This window comes from Condylura cristata, unplaced genomic scaffold (genome assembly GCF_000260355.1).
Source record: "Condylura cristata isolate star-nosed mole 26May11 unplaced genomic scaffold, ConCri1.0 scaffold00018, whole genome shotgun sequence".
NCBI classification, from domain to species: Eukaryota; Metazoa; Chordata; class Mammalia; order Eulipotyphla; family Talpidae; genus Condylura; species Condylura cristata.
Genome location: NW_004567119.1, coordinates 40,454,146 through 40,479,128, shown reverse-complemented (window position 1 = coordinate 40,479,128; position 24,983 = coordinate 40,454,146). Strand labels below are relative to the sequence as shown.

General features: G+C 57.0%; 1 protein-coding gene across 1 annotated transcript in view; it reads right to left on the bottom strand.

Annotated features, from left to right (window-relative positions):
• Positions 1-24,983, bottom strand: part of NFASC (neurofascin) — a 169,052-nt gene that overhangs the window by 50,619 nt on the left and 93,450 nt on the right. The window contains exons 3-8 of the mRNA XM_004685272.2: positions 17,587-17,764; positions 13,213-13,230; positions 12,370-12,475; positions 10,468-10,664; positions 9,901-10,023; positions 7,052-7,222 (exon numbers count right to left, since the gene is read on the bottom strand). Coding sequence (XP_004685329.1) covers positions 7,052-7,222; positions 9,901-10,023; positions 10,468-10,664; positions 12,370-12,475; positions 13,213-13,230; positions 17,587-17,674 — 703 coding nt within the window. The 5' untranslated portion in view covers positions 17,675-17,764. The remainder of the gene's footprint in view (positions 1-7,051; positions 7,223-9,900; positions 10,024-10,467; positions 10,665-12,369; positions 12,476-13,212; positions 13,231-17,586; positions 17,765-24,983) is intronic.

Below are 24,983 nucleotides of genomic sequence, written 5' to 3'. Positions count from 1 at the left end.
TAACATCCTGTCAAGCTCGAAACCCATGTCTAGGAGGGGTCAGGCAGCAGTTCCCTGCCAGGGGCAGCCGCCCTCTCCTGCAGCCTTAGCTGTGGCTCAAGCGCGGGTTTCAGTGGGATCTGGTTGGCAGGGGGACCAGCATATGGCCCTTGCTCGGCCTCCTTGGCTTTCAAGGGCCAGTGAAAAACACTTCTCCATCACCCTCTGCTGGAAGAAAGGTCAAGGCCGCTGAGAACCGGGCGGCCCCTCGGTCAAGAGCTGCATGTTGACAGGTTGAGTTGAGTCCATGGAGTCCGCTGCGTCACAGGACTTTTGCCAGAACCAGCTTTTCATGGCAGCTGGAGTGCGCTGCTTCCAGTTCTCAGAACTGAGAACTCACGGGCTGGATAGGCATCTCAGTCAGTTCTCTGGCTCTGGGAACGGCTGACAGACACTCCGGAAGGTGAGAAAAACTTGTCTAGTAACATCTGATACCTTCCGCGGCCAGGAAGTCTCATCCGGAAGCCTGGCCCGAATTGTGCTGTGTCCGAGCCTCTCCTCAGTCAATCCTCTGAACACCAAGGAGCCGGGCAGCTCTTACTTCCTTCTCCAGTCGCCCCAACACCGTGGCCTCCGTGGGATGGCTTCCTATCGCACGCCGACCTCCCTGCCCTTGGCTTCTCAAGCTTCCCGTGTCTCTTTCAATGTCAGAAGCGCAGATTTCATGCAGGCGACAATGAGCTGTTTCTCCCCACACTACCAGCGAGCCCCGCCACCCCCGGTCCCCCAGCACGGGCCAGGAGCCTCACGCTCTCTCCTATTTGAGCTTCTCGACAGTCCCACAGGGAGGGACATGCCCATTCTGCAGGTGAGGAAGTTACAGCCATTTTGCAGGTGAGGAAGCTACAGTTCCAGGCAGCCCAGCGAGGGTGCTTGTCTCCTTGCCTGGGGACTCGGGGTGGTGAGTGACCCCCTCAGACCACCTTCCTGCCACTCGGCAGGTCTGGGCGTCTGGCATACGTTCAGATTGCCACCCACGGTAGCAATCACCAGAAGCAAATTCTAGAAGAGAAACAGCACATTCCAAAGCCATACAGCTGCCCTGGCGTTTCTCATCACAGTCTGCCAGCTGCCCGCACTCGAGAAGAACCTGATCTTCCCTTCTTTCTTTCCATTTTCTGTATCTTTCTGGAAGCGGTTGCCCTAGCTGTCCCTCACTTTGATGTCAAATTTTTCCTGGCCAGCTTCATTCTTGGTCAGTGCAGTTCTACCTCAGACTGAAGAGAATAGGTGGGCCTCCAGGGAGCCCTCCTGAGCCTGGTTCCAGACCCCTGGGCGGATCTGGTAACTCCCACTCACTCGTTTGTAAAATCGGCCACTACTCACTAACTAGGTCAGTGGCTGGTATCAATCAAACGCATCCTGTTGGTAAAACCTCCCAGGCCCCTGGCCCTCCCTGGTGGCGCAGCGGGTTAAAGCACAGCACTGAGAATCTAAAGCCGCTTCCGCATGAGTTCGATTCCCGCCTGCCCCGGAGGTGACCACATGGCGCGGCAGACCTCTCCTGACCCGCCCGCTGCTCCCCTCAGCAGTGTACTGCGTCGATCTGCCTGTTCTGTTCCCTGCTCTGTCTCTGGTGAAGCCTCTCGCCGCCCCTGAGCCTCTGGCCTGTACCCCAGTTCTGTACGCACAAATAAATAAATCTTTAAAAAAAAAACCTCCCAGGCCCCAAGCTCCCCAGTGGTTGAGCTTATGGGCAGCGCAGCGCATGGACCACACAGTCTCCAAGGGACCTGCTGGCCTGATACACACCAGCTTTAAAAATGCTTCCGAAAGAGATCACCCGGAATCCAATTTCACAAAGGGCACACCCCACACCAGTGCTCTGGGGTCACCCCAACATGGTGGCTCACCCCATTATTTGAAAACAAATGATCCCGGTTCCTGGGGTGGTGATGCTCAGCGCTGTGTGGTGCCCAGTTACAGCCTCCACCCCGCTCCCAGCGCGACCATCCCCCACTCCAATGCAGCCATCGTTTATATTAGCACATCACGATGCAGATGCTTCCTATCTATTTGAGCCTGCAATGACCCCCCTGGGACCCGCAACCTCAGCTTCCAAGGCATAACTGATGAAAGGGGCCAGCTGCTTTGTCAGAGTCAGAAAATGAGGATTCCTCTGGCGAGGAAAAAGCGAGACATTCTTGAGCAGGCATGGGGAGAAACTCAGGTGTGGAAACAGCCAATTACTCCATTAATCAGACTGCACGCACAGCTGTGTGATAAATTAAAATGGGCCTCACAGAGATTGCCCAATAACCTGCGAATGTGTGGGCTGGCAGCCACTGGACTTGGGGTGTGCACCCCAAGAGAGGAGAAGGGGCCGAGGCGAGTGGATACAGGATGGTCCCACATCACATGTATTTACCTGAGAATAAAACTCAGAGTGTGGAGCCTGTCAAATGAACCCCCGAAGCTGAGGCGTTATTGCAATGCAGTTCACCTCCGGCCAGTGAAGAGTTAATGAAACACACACAAAGAGCTCGCTGTGCTTTTTCAGCCAGTAACTGCAACAAGACTCCTGTCTCCTCACCATGGCAGCGCACCTCATCTCGGATGGTCTCCATCCGCCCACCACTGATTCTGAAGTGTCTGACTAAACCCTCCAAGAAGCTCTTTCCAAGCCCAGGTTTGAACACTTGTCCACAGTTCAGCACCGGAGGCCTGCACATCAGAGGTTCAGGCCTGCGCTCCCCCACGGGTCGCCTTCCTCCGGCCGGCCCTTTCTGGGGGTGTGTGCGGACCTGGCCTGGCCATGGGCCACTCAGCACGAGTTAATGACATGCTATCAGTCAAGTTAGGCAAACTGGGGTTAGGGCAGGTTACTCCCAAGGTCACCACAGCGACTCACCACTGTACATGTCAGGGTGGTTTCGTAAGGACGAGTCATTATGGGGGTAGTCTGCAATAAACAAAAGAGGGTGAGCAAACAGGAGGCCACGGAGCAGTCACGGAGCATCAACGGGGAGAGAACAAACAGAAATGCAAAGCCACAAAACAACCGAGGGATCTTGCAAAGGAAAAGTCGTGGCGTATTTGGAAAGGAAATCTGAAGAACAAGCGACACAAAACGGCCCCCAAATGGGAAGAAAAGGTTAAATCCTGCAAAAGAAAGCAATGATAAAATAAGTTTCTTTGTAATTAAAGAAATTAAACCTGACCTTTAATGGCTTGGTCCTATTATGCTTTCAAACAAATGAGATAAGGATTAGTGGTTTCCTGTAGCAGACTTTTGAACCATCCTTTCTACCCAAATCCGCAGTTCCCAGGGCTCTGGGTCAGGCCAGCTCCCGAGACGGCTAAGGGAAAGGAAAGTCAAGTTCGACCTGAGCAGAAGCTAAGAAAGTAAAGGAAGAGGAAAAGACAGTCCAAGAGAGACAGCTCATCCTGAGACAGCAGGACAGGGGGACCTTGGGCAGGGCCCTGCAAGCTTGTGCTAACAGGTAACAAACACCCCTAATCTGACCAGATAGGAATCACCTTGGTCTCTGAGATATGGCCTGTAGATGATGCTGTAGGCAGAAACAGGGCCAGGGGGATGGGAGAGCTAGGCTGAGGTCCAGACTGCAGGACTGGAGAGGAAGTTTGGGCAGGAGAGAGTGAGCCATGAGCTCTCTGCTCTGGGGTGGTCAAGCTGGACAGTCACTGCGCTCCAGACTGGTCTGAGGTGAAGACATTCCTTAAAAAGTGGTGCAGATGCTAAGACTCAGTGCTGTTAAGCTATCCTCAGTCACTGCAGCACGAGTTCGCTCCCCGGCCAGGGAGCTGACCCACATGGCGCAGCAGACCTCTCCTGTCCTGCCCGCTGCTCCCCTCAGCAGTGTTTTTTCAGTCAATCTGCCTGTTCTGCTCCCCACTCTGTCTCTGTGAATCCTCTCACCACCCCCGTTTCTATCCTACACCCCAACTCTTGTATGCATAAATAAATCAATCTTAAACAAAAACAATACGTATGTTGGTTTTCCAACGCTAGGTGGTTAAAATACTTGGGGATTTAATTCCCACAAGAAAGACATTTTGGAACAGGGCACATGATCATGCCAATGCCCTCAAGTAGCTTTTCACTCCTCCGCCATTGTTCCCGTTCAGACACTGGGCTGAAGTTTTGACAGAACCAGCAGGGTGAGGCTGACTCCAAAGCAGGCTGTGAGCCAAGCAGACAGCCCCAGAACCGGGAACACAGCCCAAGTGCCTGAGAGGGGGGCTTGCCAGGACATTTGAATATCTGAAGGCAGAGCAAGTTCTCTGACTTCAAGGGGCTGCCAGCTCTTTCCCGGGACTGGCATCGCATGGTGCTTCAAACCTGCCTCACACACAGGAGGGAGAGTGAGGGAGATGTCCACTGTCCAGAATTTCCCCTTAAGATGGGGTGAACTCTAAGAGACCTCGCTGAGCTTGGGAAGTTGAGTTATCTAGAGCTTGAGGTGGGAACGGATCTACCAGGGAAAGAGGAAGCGGTGGGTGGCAGAGGGTGTGAACAGGCTTGGAGATGCCACTCCCCCGTGCGGCCGGGGCACACAGAGGTGAGACAGAACCTCTCTCTTTGCAGAGAAACTACACCCCAGAGTTTGTGGGTTCCGGAGCACATCTGAGAACTCAGGGTCCTCTCTGACACCTTTGGGTACGCCACTCAGCTAGCCGGCATTAGAAGGAAGCAGGTTAGTGCTCCTCGGCTGTGCCAGGGAGTCCCCCTCGTCACAGGAGGGCAGCTGGGCAGCATGGGGCAGGCATGCCAGTGAGGGCCTGGCTTGCCGGTTACCTCTGTCCCAATATGAATATAAAAAATGGTTTTACATTGTTCAGTGCTTTGGTACCTTTTCCCCCTTGTTTTTGTCACAGGTAACACAAAATGGTTGCGATGAAATTTATTTCTTCCTTGATGGGCAAACTGAGACGGGAGCCCCGGTGAGAGGGTTTGAAGCTGTCCCAGCTGGCTGGTGACTCCCCCGCCACCCCCCAGACCTGGTTCTGAAGGTACAAAAAAAGGCCTGTGTCCTCTCCGGGCGGGAAAGACAGAGAACACAACGGCGCTATTTTAAGCAGCTGTGCCCAATTCCAGGCTGACGGGCCGCCAAAGCTGCACCTGGCGGGGGGTGGGGGGGCGCGCCAGGAAGCGGACCGGACACCATCCCATCACCGCGCAGGGTCCTCATCATGTTCTGGGGAAGAGTTTGCAGTGCAGCAGGGGACCGGAAATGAGGCAGGGCAAACTCTCCTTACCTCCTCTGGTGGAGAAAAGGATGTTTGTGGCAAGTGCAACCTCTAGATGTTGTTGAATCTCTAACTGCTTAATTCCACAGAGATGGCTCTTCGCCACCCCACTGCCCTGCCATGACCCTATGACATGGCAGGGCTGCCGACTGGCACCCAGGAGGGGCCTACTGGCTCAAGTGCTGAAGGAAGGGACGCTGAGGCTGTCCAGCTGTCCAGGGGGCGGTGCCGTGGGACCCTGCTCTTGGCATGTCCCCCGCCCTCACGCTCCGTGGCCCCAGCCCTGTCCTGGTTCCGGAGGTCACTCTTGGTCCTGGGCAGACCACACTGTCCTTCTCAGCTCAGCCAGCTGGCAGGCAGCCGGTCCTGATGTACACTGAGGATACACTTCAGACAGCCCAACTTCCTCCTCTAGGGGTCCCCCACCGGGGTAGGGGTCTGGAATAGAACAGCCAGCCTCAGGCTGGGTAGCCTGGCCAGGAACACTTGGAGCTTGTCCTTGGGTGTCTGGACTTCCTGTTGGCTATCAACTTATAAGCAGCTCCATGCCAACTCAGAACAGTGAGTGGGGAGCTGTAGAGGCAGGAGGTAAAATTGGGAAAGGGGGTTCAAAAAGAGGGGAACAGAGCAGAGCAGAAGGAGGGAGAATAGACAAAAAGAAGCAAAACAGGAAAGAGGAGAAAAGGAAGGGAAAGGAAGCAAACACGTAACAGGAGAACAGGTAGGAGGCTGTTTCTGATGGCCTCAGCCCTTTGGGGAGGAAGAGGGGGGTGGCCCCTCATCCTGCTTCTACCTGCAGCAGGGGCTGGTGGGAAGGGGTCGGGCCTCACGGTCCTGAGTGAAGAGTGAATTCAGCCAGGCCCCTCCCCGGCCCTCGCCCGCCGGAAGGCTGGCATCAGCCACCTGCGTCATGCTCACTCTCTGACTCGGGCAAGTGGCCAGGTCCCATGGCCCCAGGGGTGGGTCCTCCCCCTACATCACCCTGTCTGCAGTGTTGAACACAACACTCCTGGCTGAGGCAGACTGCGGTCTGGGCTCTCCTCTGGGGTGCATGTCCCAGATACGTGGTGGGAGCCACGGAGCCTCTCAGGGTCACCGCAGGCCAAGGACCGCAGCCCTAGCTCTAGCCAGCTGCCAGGCTACAGCCAGGTCTCTGCACTGACTGGCTTTCTCCCCCTCCAAGGAGGTTCCCCAAGGCTACGCTGGGTCAGGAAACAACTCACTTTGGGCAGCAGTCAAAAATAATTGGAATAACAACAAAAACAAACGAATACGTAAGTCTGTAACTTGCAGACACAGCAATCCTATATGGTTCAGCATATACAATTCACTTTGGTGTGTTCACTAATTTGGATATAGTGTGCTGTCCTTGTTCTAGAAATAAAGATAACCAAAGAAGGACTGGAAATAAAGACATAATCAAGCAGGTTGCCCGAAAGGGCCACCTCAATTCTGCTGTGTGATCCAGCCCGCGGGAGCTGAGGAAAAATGAGAGCCTGGGGCCACCCGGACAGGGCAGGGCTGGGCCTGGGGGTGGCGCCGAGATTGCCAGCAGATGCAGACTCCCAGCAAAGTCTGGGGGCCACTGATTAGCGAGGGCTTCTCAACCAGTGAAGCGAAGCTGCACTCAGGCTTCAGAACCAGGAGGCGTGATGAGGGCAGAGGGTGCAGCCCCGATAGGGTGAGCTGCGAGAACTCCCAGGTCAGCCTCGGGACAAGTGTCCCCCACACCGGGTACCTGTGGCTGCGGGCTCGGAGGGCTCTGCCCCGGCCCGCACCCCAGGAAGGGACCTGCACTTACTGGTGAGGACCTTGAGGGTGAAGGGGTTCTTCTGCTGGATGGTGTGGGTGAAGTGGAAGCGGGCGTTGCAGCTGTAGTCGGTCTGCATGTCCTGCAGCATGACGTTGGAGAAATACAGGTCTCCGTTATGGCCTTGGGAGACTCGCTTGTCTTGGGTGATGGGCTCCATGGCTGGAAGGAAGCAGAGGGGCAGGGGAGGTTGGTATAACGCTCAGCATGCACTCGCCTGGTGGCGCTGGCTACTGAGCACCCGCTGGGTCTAGGCGGGGGCTGAGGCAGGGGCCTGCTTCTTTTTAGAATGAGGAAGCTGAGGTTGCACGAGCAGCCAGGGGAGAGTAGGGTGCAGCCTGCCCGGCCAGCCTGCCTGCCCAGCACGTCCACCTCTAAGACCACACTTTTGAATGTCTTTGTTCAAGGCCAGAGGGGAGGAACACAGCTCTTCTGATGCCCCTCAGACCGGAAGCCAAACTCTCCTGCGAGAGGAGCAAGTCTCCAAGGACAGGAATCTGACCGTTTCATCATGACACCCCAGCACCAGGGCCATGGCACACAGTCGGCCCAGGGCACTGAATGAACCTGAAATTGGCCTTGCAGCCTTTCACCAAAAATTTAATAAAAAATTACAAGATGTAAAAAGATGTGGTACATATACATACACAATGGAATATTACTCAGCAACCAAAAAAGAGAAACACATGCCTTTTGCAGCAACATGGATGGAGCTGGAAGGGATCATGCTTGGTGAAATAAGCCAGAAAGAAAAGGAAAATACCAGATGGTTTCACTCATAGCAGGAGTATAAAGGACCAGGGGGAAAATAATAATAATGAACAACTATATACCAGAGACATTTATGGGGGTGGAGTGGGGAATGGGATAAAAAATGGGGGGGGGGGAAGTACACTGGACTGTGGTGATGGCACACAGGTGACTTGGTGCCATCACAACTGAGATGGAAAGAGGCACAACATGATGTAAAAGTAAACTATTATATTATTTAAAAAAATTACAAGATGCAGCTCTTTTATTTTCAGCCTCCCCTGAAAAGAAAAAAGCACCCCCGGTTATAACTATAAGCTGCACCCCAATCAATGAAGCACACCATCAATTTGGGGACACCTTCCAATATTAGAGCTATTAAAATAGCAGCACCTGTGCTCTGTAGAAGTAATGACGTCAAGGAGTGGCTGAGACATTGACTGCAATAGCTGTCTTTTTTCCAGTACTGTATCTTATGTAAACTCAAAGACCCGGGTGTTTCTAGGTTGTTAGGTTTGTAAAAATATACTTACAAGGATGATGATAGCTATCTCTCCTTATTGCTTAAAAATAATTGCACTTAAGTCACCGTTTCTTGATGCATGAGGACACGTGGGGCTGTCAGCTCTTCCCAACATTTCTCAAAGTAGGCCCGTGCGCCAGGCCCATGGGAACGACAGACCACAGGCTAGAAACAGCGGAGCCCGCCTGAGAGGAACCCCTGAACCCACTCCACCTGGGGCTAGGACTAGGGCGTAGCTGAGAAGGCAGAGGGAAAAGAGCTAAGACCATATGGGCACAGAGCCTGAGCTAAGGTCAGACATGGAGCCAGCCAGGCGCAAGGTGGGAGGATCCTGGAGGGGCTGGGACCCAATTCCAGAGGGTCAGTGGGAAGAGCCTGCCTGGTGTCTGTCTGAGGTGATGGAGGAGCTAACAGGGACCTGTGCGTGAACCAAATGAGACTTTGATTTCAGAATGACCAGGAGGTCAGCTCTGGGTAGTTGTTTCGATCTGAGGGAAAGCCAGAGAGGGCTTTGCTGGAGAGATGGTGGCGGCGTGGACAGAGCAGGACAGTCACGGGGTCTGCTCAGGAGGCAGATGGACACACTTGGGGGTGAGTGTGATGTGGGGAGACAGGAGCGTGGGATGATATCTTGTGAGCGAGCCAGCCCTCAGCCTGGGCTGGGCAGCCTGGCCCACAGACTGGGGCCGCGAGGGACAGTGACTGGCCACAGCCATCCTCGCCCCGCACAGTCCTCACGATGGTCTCACGCACAGGGCAGCCTCTTCCGGAAGCAGGCTGTGAGGATTCGGGGTGGACAGAACGATGGACAGGCAGGTGGGAGGGGAGGAGGGTGGAGTGCGGGTAGGGCTGGGGGGAGGAATGACAGGGGCAGGAGGGGAGGGAGGACACCAGGGCCAGACAGCCCGAAAACAGTCCTCTCTGTCTTCATAATGCCCTGCCCTTTTGTTTTAACTGAAAACATGGGAAACAAGTAAGGTCCCAAATGTTCTGTGAGTCTCCAAGTCTCCATCACCACTGAGTCAGGAGAGTGCTGAGTAACGGTAATTCTAGGTAATCCTATCTCCATCGAGCCTTTATCAAAATTGTCACTTCTTTCCCCCCCTCCGTCCTATAGGAAGAGAAACTCAGAGTAAATGCAGCTGTCCCAAGACTGAGAGACGAGGCTCAGAGCCAACCGGCCGTCAATGCGTCTATTGAAAACCTTTCTTCTTGCTCCTCTTCCTCTTACTCTTCTGCATCACAGATATTGCCAAATACTTACTCTGCCCGTTTTAAGCACTTTGGATGTACCAACCTGCTTATCACAGTTCTATCAGCTAAGGACAACTATCAGCCCTATTGTTTCCAGAAGAGGCAGTGAGGCCCAGAGCCAGGAGGCACCCTGATCAAGGGCCCAGGGCTCAGAGCCGTGGGCTAGGACATGTCTTCTCGGTGGGTCCCTGCGCCTGCGTCTCGGCCCTGGGGCCTCCCACCGGCTTCTCACCAGCCAGGGCCTCCGGCCTCGGGCAAGCCCCTCTCCATCCAACACACTCACTTCACACCCCCACAGCCCCCCGAGACTTACAGCTGCTCATCCAAAAAATGACCGGGGACGGGAGTCCAGGCGGGGGGTTGCACTGCAGTGTCAAGGGGGCGCCTTCTTGAACCACAACGGGGTCCAGGTTTTCCTTGGGCCACAGGGGAGATTCTGGGGAGAAACAGAGCAGGAGGAATGTGGGCGGTGGCTGGCGCCAGGGCGAGGAGCAGGCTAGAGGCATACACGCAAGGATGGAGGGAAGAGCAGGTGAAGGTGGCGGCGGAGTGGGGGTGAGGGGGGGGTGACAGGCGGGGGTCTAGGGTGGCCAGCCCACAGGAGGCGCGGGGGAGACAGGCTCTGTCTGGGAAGACGTGTCTTCGAGGCTCCTCTCCTCTCCTTCCCCTCCTCTGTGGCTGGCGGCTGGTGGGGCTGTTGGGGGTTTTGCGTTGGAAGCTTCCTTTCTCAGGACTCACTTTGAGTTGGGGGAGGCACACCCCAATCAGAGGCAGAGGTGCAAGCAGGACATGCAGGGCACCAACAGGCCGAGGGTGCCGCTGTGGCCCTCCCTCCACTCACCCAGGATTGGGGTGCTTCAGCCCCGCCCCCGATACTCACTGGACACCTGCAGGCGGATCCGATTGGACAGGGCGGTGCCGAATTTGTTGCGGGCGAAGCACTGGTACTCCCCCTCATACTCCTCCGGACGCCCCCCGCTGCGGAAGTCGATCACGAGGGTCCCAGACCGCCTCCTCATCGACACCCGCGGGTCCTTGGCAATGTTGAAGAACCTGCTGTTTCGAGTCCAGTGGAAGCTGTGGAAAACGGGGGGTGGGGGCACATGTTGCAGGGCAACAGAGAGACAGGATGGGCTCCAGGGGAGAACCTTGGGGCCCTAGTCTCTGTCTCAGCCTCATGCCCGCACCTCCAGCAGCTGGGATGCCTGGCAAAATGCAGGGTCCCAGGCCCCACCCAGGTGACCCTCCAGAACTGGCCCCTGACATTAGTATCTTCAGGCCCAGCCACAGCTCTAGGGGCCAGACCCCCAAGTAGCCTAGGGGGGCTGCGTTCTGTGAGGAGTCCGCGATTCTGACTTTTTTTAAATCCCAAGGGGCAAACCCTGCCTCTTTCCTGTGCTGACAGCCAGCCACGTGGGGCTTGGGGGTGTCTGGGTGTGAATACAAATCCAGCCTGAGGCTCTGGCCAGGGCTACCCATGGATGCTACTCATTTGACAGAAGCAAACCTGACCTCGGGTGTCAGAGGCCTGGGCAGGGGGGGCCTTGGTCAAGACATCGTCTCCTCATCTCCCTTCGGCAAGAGGGCAGGCACCCTTCCCCGAGGGCAGTGAGGTGGTGGGGCTAACTCATGCACGTGGCTTCCCATGCCTGTGGCATCACGTGACCTGAGATGCTCACGCATGCAGTCTGAGCTCAGGGTGGCGCCCACGATGCCTGGGAGGAGAAACTTCTGGAAGCTGAGCACGTCAGTAGCTGCAGGATGTGAGGTGGTGGGAAGCGCACTGCGCTGGAAGTCAAACACGCTCTGGCTCTTTATGCAAACTGAAGTCACCTTCGTTCCCTCATCAGCCGAGCTCCCTACACCTCTCTTCTGTCCCTTCACCTAGCGGTCCATTTGGAATGGACAGACCTGATTTCCAACTGCTTCAGGCACCACTGCTGGGGAGGTGCCCCCAGCCCGGAGGGCAGAGCCGAGCGGCCAGCTGAGGCCACAGGGCATGGACACGGGGCGGGGGGGGCAGTTTTGGGGGGGCAGGCGGGCCCTGGGGAACAGGGAGCCCTTTCCCTTCCGCAGCCTGCCTTGCTCCCTGGAGCTGCTGAGAGGAGACCCGTGGGGGGAGACAGGCAGAAACATTTGGAGAGACACGCAGGCGGGCAGGACACAGGGCGTGGCAGCCCTTGCGTGATGTGGTAGCTCCTTCATCCCAGGTTTCTGGGACCTGCTTCAGAGCCCCCCCCTTTTTTTAAGTCAGTATTCATTTTGTTTTGTTTTTTTTTCTCATCTTTTCTTTTTATTACAAAAGTTTATTTTTACATCATTTTGTACATTTTTTTTTCCATCTCGATTGTAATCCCCGCGGGTTTCCCATCACCAAATCACCTGTGTGCCATCACCATAATCCCGTGCATTTCTCAGAGCCCCTTTCGTATGGTTCCTGCCAGCAGGGGCCTTCGGCTGGTGCCCGCTTCAGGCTGACCCTGCTTGTCTGTGCATTTACCCATGAGGGACTCTGGGTGTTTGCTGGCCGAGTCTTTTGCCTTCTTCTCACCCATCTCTCTGTGCACTAACTCTATTAAACATCGGTCACATAAAGAGTCCGCTTGTCTTTGAGCACATGGATGGCGGATGCCCTCAGTGCACGTAAGTTTGGGGGGGTTCCCCTGCGTATCCCTCAATCACACGCGTGCTGCCTTCTTCAGGCACAGGAAAGGGGCTGCTGAAATGCCGCCCGTAGGCCCTTCCCTCCACTCAGCGTGGGCTGACCTGCTGGTGCACTCACCTGGGAGCGGGGTTCCCCTTTGCTTCACACTCAATCAGGATGTTGTCCCGGGGATCCACGATGTGGTCCTTCACAGACTGCTTGGTGATGGTCGGGGGCTGAGACACTGCGGTGGGGCACGGAGCGGGCAGTCAGGGCGCAGACGCCCCCCACCCCCCGCTTGGGCCCTGGCTGGGGAAACGCCTGAAATCACAAGCCTCAGGAGCCTCATGTACACGTTGGGAGGTTCTAAAGACTGTTCCAGAGATCCTGCTCCTTAAGCGGGGTTGCAGGATGGGGGTGCACGTCAAAGACTGAGGGGAGAAGGTGCACAGGGCGGGGGCTCTTGCCCATCCTTGTAGCCCAACATCCTTGGCACAACACCCAGTGCGTGACAGTGCTTGATAAAGATATGAGTAAAGGAACAAAAAGTAGCCAGGTTTTGAGAACTTGGGGGCCATGATCCATCTGAACCTTTGTGGGTCAACAGATGGCCCAACTGTGGAGGGGCTGGAGCTGCAGGAAGAAGCCCGCAGAGAAGACCGCAGGGACGTGTCTGCCCGCGAAGATGCGGGTCTCCTCGCTCCTGCTGGGCTCAGTGGACTTTCCGACACTCGCTCCAGCACCAGGGACTGGGGAGCAAGGCCCTTGCTACCCACCTGCCGCCTCCTTTCCCAGCAGTAGGATGCTGGGGTGAGGCTCTTCCCTTCCTTCTGGGAGAGGCCCCACGGCAGGGCTCAGGTGTCTAGAAGCCCAGCAGGCAGAGTGAAGAGGCAGCGAGCCCCAGGTACCTCCCCTGGCCTGGCGAGCCCCAGGTACCTCCCCTGGCCTCCCAGAGTCACATGCAGGGTACCCAGGACTTACACTCGCTCTGAATGCTGGCTGTGAGTCCCAGAGGTTAGCATTGGGGAGAAAAGGAGACACGGTTACCCCCCACTTCTCCTCCCCACCGTCCTCACGCCCAGCATGCACGGAGTGGGGTGAGCAGGCCGGGCGCCCCGGGCTCTCCCCGCAACTGTAGGTTCAGGGGACAGCCATGGCTGGGCCATAGCAGCACGCACTTCCTGGAGAGTCCAGCAGAGCCGCCAGCTTCTACCCAAATGAAGGTGTTGCAGGGGCACCCCGGTGTCCTCAGTGACAGAGCGGGGCTCTGCAGTCCTGCCTGACATGACTGGAAGCCACTGAGGGCGCAGGTCTGGCCAGTGGGGCCAGGTGAGCTGAGCGGTTGGGAAGGGGAGGGTTGCAAGCACACAGGTGAAGCCCAGGGCCTGGAGGCCTGAGTGCCCACCAGGTCATGTGTCTCTCACAGCAAAGCACCCCCTTTTCTCACTGTCTTCTAGGCCGGCCTCTGGACAACTCTAGGGACAGATGAATGACTGTCCCTTGCTCACTGCTCATGGTGGCCGTTGCTTGTCCTCTGGGATGAGCATCTGACAAAGGGATGGAGACTGGGAGCAGGTCCCCTGGCCCTCACCTGAGAGGGTGTGCCCAGTGCATACTCCAGCTCTGGGTTTCACGAGCTTCGGCAAGCCGGTGACCTGGGGTCTGACTCAGATGCAGGTTTTGGGTTCCCTGGTCTCGGGTCTGGGGCTCTGCATTTCTGACAAGCAGCCCAGTGATGCCAGTGCTGGTGGCCTGGGGGCACATTTTGGCTAGCAAGGTCTCGGATAAAAGTCGCAGGGAAGAGCACATATTGCCGTAACATCTAAGGCGTCTTTATGATAATGTCAGGCAGCGATGCGCCTCTCAGCTCGTGCTAGTGCGGACGTGAGATGCTGGGGAGGGCTGGGCATGGGGGGGCAGGGGGAGCGACAGTTGTCTTCAGGAGAAGCAGGGCCGACACTGGACCCTCCCCTGACCCTAGTCTCTGCTCCTGACCCAGCTGCTGCCTGGCAGGGGCTCTGGCCTCGCCCTGGCTGGGAAGCTGACAAAGGGGTGCTTTGTCACATGGGCTGTGAGCCCCTCTTTATAGAAGGGTATACAGGACAGTGACAGTTCTGAGGAAAGTACCCTAGCACTGTCCATGGAGCCCCCAGTTCCTGGAAGGGGAGTCACTCTATCAAGCCCACAGAGAAGCTTGTTGCAGAGCCAGGACAAGGCCCGAGGCCTGGTTTGGAGCATTTTATAGACCCAGCCTTGGCCGGAGGGGTGGGCTGGCCGGGCAGAGCCTCAGTTCTCTGTTCTCCCTCACATCTAGACAATGGAGGGTCGGGGTGCAGCTTGAGGTGGTGGGCTCACAGCAGCTGGAGCTGGCTGGTTACTAACCCCCAGCCCACACTGAAACTGGGCCAGATGTCTCTTGAGCGTCCACTTGCTATAGGTGAGTGACACCCGGGTCACCACGTGCCACCGAGGAATCCATTACGGGGACACAGGTGACCCAGGGATAAGCCACCATGGGGAGAAAGTGGGGACCACCAGTCTAGGACAAAGGTGACCTGCCCTGTCCTGTGAGCCCACATCACCCACCTGCCCTTCTCTCCTATGGAACAGGCTGGGTGAGGGCAAGTTGGGGGGCTGAGTCTATTTTCCTAGCTTGAGAGGGAGGAAGACCCCACCAGGCCGCTAGGCCTCTGCCCCGACCTCCCTCCTTGCTCTGACGCTATGACCGCATGTGCCCGGGAGGGTGCAACGTGTGTGTGTGTGTCTGGGGTGAAGCTGGGAAGAGCATTTCTCCCACCCACCCCACTCCCATCTAGGAGAAAAACGCCGAGTCCCCAGCGAAGGGAGGAGGCCGGCGGGACAAGCTGCCAGCAGAATCACTTCTGGCCAAACCACCCTGGTTGAGGACGCCACCCTTTGCTTCTATCAAAGGTCACGCTGTTCTCCAGGGCCGGGGTGGGTGGGGGTGCGGGTGACTCAGCGGGCAGGGCCCTGGGACCTGGAGGCCGGCACGTCTGTGGGGCCACAGGCAGCCCGGGACTCCCCGCCCTGTCCTCTGGGCACAGATGACACCCCCCTCCTGAGGGGCAAGTGAGTGAGGGGGCACTGGCAGAGAGGCCGGTGGCCAGCGCCACCTCTCAGCTGGCACATGGGGGCTGCAGGTCTCTCGCCTGCCTTTTGTGTCAATACAGCAGGACCCTGAGGGCTCTGTGCTAAGTGACACCAGTCAGCGGGGCAGATGCTGCACTTCTCACCCACAAGTGGAATCTGAGAGAAAGTCAAGCTCAAAGAAGTGGGAGAATGGGGGTTGTCCACGAATGGGGGGCTGCTGGCCCAAGGATACAGGGCACATCTGGAGGTGGGTGAGCAGTGGGGTGCCTGCGTGGCCCAACACACCCTCGAAGCTGCTAAGAGCAGGACGTAAACGTCACGGCCACACACAGATGGTGGTCACGCTAGGGGACGGAGGCCTGGCTGGCCTTCCCGTGGTGACCGTGTCACACACACGTGTCTGGCCACCGTGCTGTGGCCCCCGACTCACACGAGCTCCAGGTCAGGCGTCAGGGTGGGGATGGGCTGAGTGTCGGGGTGGTGTGGGTCTGCTGGGGTTGGGGGCAGGGCCCTGGCGAGGAGGGCCTCATCCCTGAAGGGCTGGCCACTGTCTCCTGTGCATGGGCTGGGTGAGCACAGTCCGAGGGGCGTCCAGAGGCAGCGCCCGGGGGCACCTGCTCCGCTCGGGGCAGCACAGTGACCGCTGAGGCTGGGCGCGCTCTGCCAGACGGGCCAGGGCAGTGGCTTTGTTTCTCTGCGCCTGCTTTCTACACTACCAGCAAAGGGCAGCGGTGACTTGATGGACCAGGCATGAGCACATGTGATTCCAGTGAGTTCCAAGAAGAGCAGTGAGGCAGGAAGAGCAGGTAGGGATGGGGCACGCTGAGTGCCAAAGCATTGGGGGTGAGGGGGTGGCGGGAGACTGAGGTTCATCTGTGACTACCATCCATGGCTGTATGACGTGGCTTCTATAACACACCACCATGGGCAGGGCGCCCTGCAGGCCCCCTCGGACGCTGGCGGCTCCAGGTTCTCCCTGCCCCTAGGCTGTACTTCAGGCAGAGTGGCTTGGGGTTACCCGCCTGGGATCCCGCTAGGGCTGCAGAAATCCAGCAACACACCATCTATTTCTAGGTTCCCCTCGCAGGAGCCCCTCACCCATTGGCCCCGGGGATCAAAGTGGCAGGGGAGCGAGCGAGAAGAGGCTGCAGAAGAGAAATGAGCCTTCACCACTTTCTTGATAACCCAATTTCCTCTGCACCCCCTGTCCCCCCAGGGACGTGGCCTGATCATGCTCCTTATTAGACTGTCTGCCTGGGGCTGTTAATGAGAAGCTCCTTGAGCCAGCACTACAGCTGGTCTCCATGGGAACAGCGCCTTTCACAACTCCCCTCCCCGCCCCCTGCACGCATGCAGAGGCTGCAGGGAGCCCCGCCCACCGTGCTCCTGCCTCCTGTGGTCACTATTGGCTTTCTCTCACCTGGCACTGCCCGCTTCTCTGGGCAGCGGTCACTGGTGAAGTGGGCGTGGGACTGAGACCCCCACTGCTCTCCCTGGGGAGGGGGCGGTTCTGGTAGTTCCAGGCTGGGGTGTGGCTGGGGAGGGCCAGCAGGGTTTCCCGGAAGCTGTGCCTCTCTCCCGCCCTTCCCTGTCACCTGGACAGAGCCCCAGGCCACGCTGGCATCATGGGGTCCCCTCTATTCCTGGAAGTGAGAACAGGCACAGGGATGCCATGATGTCTTGGCCCCAGTGCCAGACCGTGGCAAAGGCGGACGCTCCTAACCCAAGGCCAGGAGCTGGCATGTGTGGGTGGCAGCGGCCGACCCAGATGCCCACTGTGAAAACAGAACATGGGCTTTTAAGCTCTAGAGGGAAGCAGCAAGAAAGAGGACTCGTGCCCGGTCTCCCACAGTGTTGCTGCCAGGGGCTCTGCTCTCATGTCCTTTTATCCCAGAGTCTAACCATCCCTTCCCCCACCTGCCCCAGGCCGTCCATCCTCCTGGTCACTGCAGCCAGGAGGGTCTGCGGGGTCCAGCCCTGGAGACGTCAGGCACGAGGTGACCATGTAAGATGTGTCCACCACACTTGGGCTCTGGACAGCCTGCACCGCAGCCACAGTCCCCAGGGACCAGCGCTGTGACTTGCTCCCAACTCCCGCCGGCAGCAATGTCCCAGAGGGACACTCACTCTGAACTCCACTCGTCCCCTCTCCCCAGCACCTTGCATGGTTTAGTCTCCCCTGACCACCCGGACCCGCCGACTCCCGCCCCAGTTCCAGAGGCTGGAGGACAGAGCAGCACTCACGATCCATGGGGATCTCGATGGCTCCGCCGAGGCTGACGAGGCAGAGCAGGAGGGCTGCGTGGGCCCGGGGCGGCGGCGGCTGGGCCATCCTCAGCACCCGGCCCTGCTCCCTGCGCCCCGGCCCACGGGGTCTGGTCGCCTCCCGCCGCTCTCCCTGGGCGCTCCGGGCAGAGCTCAGCTGCGGAAGGAAACACAGGGGTAAGTGAATCTTCTTTCAAACTGGGGTCTGTGCCGACCTCGAGGATGGAGGGTCCCCCGGTCACAGACCAAAGTTCTGAAATATGATTTCCTTCTTTTTTTTTTTAAAGATTTATTTATTTATGCATGCAAGAACAGGGGTACAGGCCAGAAGTATAGGCGGTGAGAGGTTTTACCAGAGACAGAGTGGGGAGCAGAACAGGCAGGTCTACTGAAATGCACTGCTGAGGGGAGCAGCGGGCGGGTCAGGAGAGGTCTGCTGCGCCATGTGGGTCAGCTCCTTGGCGGGGGCTGGAACCCGTGCTGCAGCGGCTGCAGACAGCTTCATAGTGCTGCGCTTTAACGCGTGGCAAGCACCGCCAGGGAGGGTTCTGAAACACGATTTCTTAATCTTACAAACTGACACTTGGAATCCAACTGTCCCTGAAAGGGGGGGCTCTGTGAGGGTGGCTGGGGGAGATGGGGGCACCCCCCTCAGAACATGAGATGCCAGGAAAGCCTGCTCCTGCCCCCCAACCTTTTCGTGTTGCTAGACACAGAGGGCAGGTGCGCCCCTAGTCGACCAGTGCTGCTTGCAAGGAAGGACCGCAGAGCAGAACCTGAGCATAGAAACAGGCCGGCAGGGACACTCCAGCCTCGAGCCGCATGGGCTGGGGCTCAGGACGAGGGGGCTTCCAGGGCTTGGCAGCTCAGTCGGCTCAGGCTCACATCCCCACCACAATCAATCATTCCCGGGCTTAGAATGGGCGGGTCGGAGAGGGCGGGGAAGGGCCCTGCAGGGACACACCTCTTTCCCTCCTCCAGCCAGAGTGGCCTACAGGAGTGGCCTACAGCTGATGCTCAGATGCAGGGTTTTAGGCTTGACACACTCATGGAGTCAGTCCAGTCTGCGGCTCTACCACGGGCCAAGTCATAGGGGGGCAGCGGAGGCGACTTCCAGGGTCCCCCGCACCCACGCCCGGCCCGCGCATCCCGAGGCTGAGCAGACACGAGCAGGGAGGGCCCAGCCTCGCTCCGGGGCGGCGAGGCTGGTGGAGCCAGCGGTGGGGTCACCGCGTGCCCCGTGCGGGCCACCCGGAAAGGTTCTGGTTCAGGTTTCAGCAGTTCCTCTGCGGGACCTGAGTCCAGCACCCGCCCGCAACCTCTCCTGCCTCTACTCACTGCGTCCACCTTGGTCGTGGCCACCACGGTCCCCTCCCCCTTACAGCAGCAGGTCCTAGGTGGTACCCCCGTCGTCTCTTACCTCCGATTCTCACTTTCCACTTGGAGTTGTTGCGTTGAAGTGCAAATATAAACACACCATGTCCCTCGCCAGCAGGCGCACCAGGGGTCAGTTCAAGCCCGGTCTCTCTTGCAGCAGCCCCTCTGCCGCCTGGTCCTCACACGCACCCCCCACAACCCCCCTGTCCGGCCGGGTCTGCCACCAGGGTCTGCTCTGAGTGCCCCTGAGTGGGCAGCCAGAGTCCTGCCCACAGCTCTATGACTCTGCCCTCTCTCTTTAGGATTTACCAACTTCCACGTCCCTTACATGTCCCTTGTCTCTCCTGAATGCCATTTACTGCCCCATCTCAGCACTTTTTACTTTATATTTATTCCAAATTCCTCTTGATTGATTCCCTGATAAAAGTGAACTTTCCTCTCTACAAAGGGATTTTTCCCCATTTTATTTGTCCCTATAATTGAAAACCTAGTAGGCACTCAAAAGTATGTGATGTAGGGCCCTCCCTGGTAGCGCAGCGGGTTAAAGCACAGCACTGAGAATCTAAAAGCCACTTCCGCATGAGTTCGATTCCCGCCTGCCCCGGAGGTGACCACATGGTGCGGCAGACCTCTCCTGACCCGCCTGCTGCTCCCCTCAGCAGTGTACTGCGTAGATCTGCCTGTTCTGCTCCCCGCTCTGTCTCTGGTGAATCCTCTCACTCTCCGCATCTCTGGCCTGTACCCCAGTTCTGTACGAATAAATAAATAAATAAGTACGTGATGTGTGCATGAAAAACGAACAAACATATGAATGACAAACACCTTGGCTTGTTTTAAGAACCTGGCATTTCCCCCATGAACCACCAGGCGGCGCAGGAGAGCGCACACTTAGGGCCGCGCAGCTACCAACTAGGGGAGCAGGGAAACCCCTCCCAGTGCAGGCTCTGCTCTGCATTCCGGCCAGGAGATCATCAGCTGGAAGAGGAGCACAAAATCTCCAGAAGGGAGCCCCTGACTAGAAGCATCAAGGGGTCTCTGGATGCTCCTTTTTTTTTTTTTTTAAGGATTTATTTACAGGGTATAGACCAGAGATGCGGAGGGTGAGAGGATTCACCAGGGACAGAGTGGGGTGCAGAACGAAGTACACTGCTGAGGGGAGCAGCGGGCGGGTCAGGAGAGGTCTGCCGAGCCATGTGGATCTCCTCGGGGGCAGGCAGGGATCGAACTCATGCAAAAGTGGCTTAAGCTTCTTAGTGCTGTGCTTTAACCCGCTGCGCCACCAGGGAGGGCCTGGATGCTCCTTCTTACACTGTCTCAGAAAGGGCCTGTCAAAGCCTCCCTGGGGTACCTGTGTTCCAGGCTCAGGCTCATTTAAGTAGAAGTGGCTTTAGCTTCTTAGTGCTGTGCTTTGACCCACTAAGAAACTAAAGCCACTTCTGCATGAGTTCGAACCCTGCCCTGGAGATGACCCACATAGTACAGCAGACCTCTCCTGACCCGCCCGCTGCTCCCTTTAGCAGTGTACTTCATTAGTCAGCCTGTTCTGCTCCCTGCTCTGTCTCTGGATCGATCCTCTCACCGCCCCTGGCCTGTACCCCAGTTCAGTATGCATATATAAATAAATCTTTAAAAAAAAAAAGAGGAAGTGAATTCAAAAATCATTAGATTGTTTCCAATCCCTCTACCTTTCAAATGGGAAAAAAATAAAAACCAGAAAGAGGGAGCGACTTGTTGAAGGTCACCCAGTAAAGGAGCCCAGCACCTCCCACCCAACTCCCGTCTCTGCATGTGAGAATGGCGGGGGGAAAGCTGCAATTTAAAATAGTAACGTGGACAGTTCGGCAGTTTCTAAACTAACTGAACACAGATTTAGCATATGACCCTGGGTATAATTTCCAGGAGTAGAAACAAGTCCACATGTTCAGAACAGCCTCATTCACAACAGCCCAGGTGGAAAACGCCAATACTGGTATCAGGAAATGAGGAAAGCGAATCACGGCGCTCGAGTGTAGATACGGGTATACACGCACCCTCACTGTGGGATACTGCTCAGGAAAAGGGATGCCGCTGGCACGTGTCACGGCGTGGACAGGCCCCACACACGCTCAGGGAGGGAGGCCAGGTGCAGAAGGCCACGAAGACCCCAGACAGGCAAGTCACAGATCCAGGCACAGACTGGAGGTGTCCAAAGCAGCAGGGCGCGGTGGGTGGGGGGCAGCGTAATGGGTGCAGGGTTTCCTCTGAGGACGACCACTGTGTCTGGAAGTAGGCGAGGAGGTGAGTGCACGCACGGGAATGCAGGAAGCCATGGAGTGTTCACCCTAAAATGGGTAATTTCATGTGCTAAATTAGCTCAGTAATGGTGTGCGCAGTGTGGATGGTCCCAGTGAATGTGCTTCTGAGGGTGGAGCCGGTACAGGGCGCCCTTCCCAGTGGGTCCCTCAGCCTGGAAGGCCCCAGACAGGGCTTCCTGCCAAGAGCACTTCCATCCACAGTAAAAGAAGGGGCATGAAATGGGTTTGGAGTTTGGGGTTTCAGAGAGCCCCATACACAGCGTGAGGCAGAGACACCTGCCTGGGTGGCCCCCATCCAGATAACCAGGGAGAAAAGGGGAGAGTGGGGCTTCTCACCTGACCTAGTCTCCCTCCTGCACCGTGAGCCCAGCACATGGCTCCCGGGTTCCTTTCCTGGTAACAGGAGGTGTCAGCACTGGGGAGAGGTGCCCAGCTAGATGGGGTGGACTCTGGGAATGGAATGCCATCCACCTGTGCAGCAAAGGAAACCCCATGTCCTGCAAGAGGGGCCGTGACGACTGTCTCTGGATCTTGGAAAGAAGAGGCCCAATTTTTCTGTTTGGCTCCACGGGGTAAAACTAGGACCAAACAGGAGGTATTTCCCGAAAGGCAGGTGCTTCTCTGATACAGGAAGAACTATGGACTGAACACAACCTCCTGCACAACACCCCCACCACAGTGCGAGTGTGACGTGTGTGAGGGACACTGTCATGTGGAGCTTCCCAGGCCCGAGGTAGACTACCCCAGGGGGAGTGAGGAGAACAATCAGGAGAGGTCGCCTGCAGACTGATGGTGACCTGGGAGCATGACCCATTCAGTGTTTGTGTATCCGACACCCCTTGATCTCTGAACCCCCAAGCTTCTGGAGAGGGGTGAAATCAGGTCTGCAGAATGAAAACTTATTTTTGAATTTGAATGCTGTTAAAAGCTGTTCTCTTGCATGGGATGCTTCCCAAGCTTAGGGCACCCTCGGGATCTAAGACCTCCAAATGTGCAGGCCTGGGAGGCTCGAACATCCGTGACGGCAAACGTGTGTGTCTGGTGACGAGCCGCCCAGCGGGGACAGGAGTCCAGGAGCACAAGGCTGCCCGAGTTCAGTCATCTCCGTGCTCCACCGGGGCTCTCGGGCCAACACTGAACCTCGGTGCTTTGCATTTCTCATGTGAAAAAAAATGGGGTGGTATCACCTCTTCCAGAGGGTGGTTGTGACGCTGAACATACAACTCCCATAGAGAACACCGAGGACCCCCGCCTCTTCTTCCCTTGCGGGATGTCTCTGATTTATAGTTGCCTGCTAGTTCTGTTTATTCTTACTGTTATTTTTTCCTGATCCCGTATTTGGAGATCTTTTTCTTTTTCCTTCTGGCTTATTTCTCTGACCACTGCATAATCCCTTCCAGCTCCATCCATCAGAGGTGCTGGAGGCGAGAGGATTCTCCAGAGACAGAGCGAGGCAGGGGCGGGAAGAGCAACCAGGGACTATAGTGATGGCGCATGGGTGAACTGGTGGTGGGAACTGCACGGGACTACCCGAGAGGAGAAAGCCTACATCGTACAAACATGAACACTGATGTAAAATATATTTTGTGCATTGTAGGCTTTTATACATACACACACGTGTATTATATGTACATATATACACATAGACACACAATATGTATATATACATATATATATATATATATACAGTGATGTAAAATATATTTTGTGCATTGTAGGCTTATATATATATATACACACACATATAATATATGTATTATATACTATATATACATATGTACACACATACATACATACACACGTATACATATAAAGGAAAAACCAAAACAGGGAGGAGAGTGGAGAACACAGGCCAGAGCAAAAGCTCAGTGTATGCCAGCGTGGCCCCGTGGCCTCGGGCCTGGGGGGGCCGGGCAGTGGGCCTTGGATGCTGCGTCTCCAGCAATGGCAGCAGCAGTGGTAACAATGACCCACCCACAGCCTGTTTTTCCATCTTTCCCTTCTTCTGGGCCCTGGTTTGCTTTCTTTCCCCAGATTGGGGGGCCCCGGTATTGATGCCACAAGCTGTCCCTGGCAGCCGGACGAGAGGCTCCCAGCTCCAGCAAGCTGCTGCCTCGGGACTCCCCACATCCCGCAGCCCGTCTGGTCACAACACGTCTGAAGTGACGGAGACGCGGCCGCGGCGAGCTCTGGGGAGGAGTGGGCTGGAGGAGCCTGCGGGGCCAGAGAAGGCTGCCCCTCGCCATGGACGCCTCTCCAGCGGGTAGACAGGAAATAAACCTTGTCTGGAAACCCAGAGCTACAGCGCGACGGAGGAGACGAGGCCGCAGCCTACCGCGTGAGCAGAACAGCCGCCTGGAGGCCACTGCCCTGTCCACAGCGGGCGAACGGGCAACGGACTGGCTCTACAGTCAAGGGGCTGTTCTCAGTGTCAAAACGAGCTATCAAGTCAGGAAACACCAGGGAGGAAGCTCCAATGCATGTCGCTAAGTGTCAGGGCCTATTTGAAAAGGCCCCAGACTGTAAGACACTGCAAGGACACGGAGGCCGAGGAGACCGGTGTCGGGGGCTGCAGGGGCTGGAGGGGCTGGGGGGATGGTCCCTGGCGCCCCTCTGTCACCCTCCAGGCTCAAGCAGGGTGCCCCAGGAGCCCCCCCACACCCCAGGTCCCACGGCTGGGGTTGGGCCTCCTGGGAGGCAGGGCCCTGCGGGGGCTCCAGCCGAGTAACTGTCTCCCTGCTCCGAGCCAGCTCGCTGAGGCTGGGGACAGGGTCTCACTGGACCGCCACCATGCGAAGCACACGAAAAAACGAGGGGCACTCACTAGATCTTTATCCAGCACCCCGGGCCGCCTCCTGCCAAGCGCCGTTTCTGTGTCCACCTGCGGGTGCTGCCGCCACAGACTGGACATTCAGTCCTGCGCCTGCCCGTCCATGATCAAGGTGTGTGCGGGCTGGGGGCCGAGGCCTCCGTCCCCTTAGCTGGCAGGTACTACCTCCTCCTGTCCTCACTGCCTCCCCTCTGCGCACACACACCTGGTGGGACACCTTATAAGGGCACAGGTCGCACGGCTAGACCTCACCTTCTGACCTCACCTAACTTCTGTAAAGGCTCCATCTCCAAATTCTGTTATGTTGGGGATTAGAGCGTCAACAGATGAATTTGGGGGGGACCGTTCAGGCTGCAGTTCTCAGGGGTTTGCTGGAGAGCTGATCTCTGCTGCCTTCTCAAGGAGGGTCCTGCCTCCAGCCCAGGGAGGCAGCCCAGCTCTGCTACCCTTCCTCGGGCTGTGTCCCTCTGGCCCGCCAGGGCCCTGGGAACGGGCGCCCTTCGGCGGGGAGCGGTGGGCTTCATGGGGCTTTGCCGAGGCCTCTGGGGAGACCGGGCTCCCCTGCCATGACGGGGCGGCACCAGGTGGAGGAGGCAGCGTGCAATGTGGGCACTCGGCACAGACGTGGAGGGGAGGCCCGGAAGACCCAGGCCTTTCCCTGAGTTACTGAGCAAACACCTCCTGACGCAAGCGCTACTTGGGGATTTTCATTACACTGAAAATTCCCTCTAATTATGCTGGTTGAGGTTTCTCTCATCTTCAAACAAATCAAAAGATCGTTCCCTGCATCCCACAGCTTCTCCACAGAGACCAGAACTTTCCTGGCCATCCCTTCTCAGGAAACCGTGTGTGTGTGTGTGTGTGTGTGTGTGTGT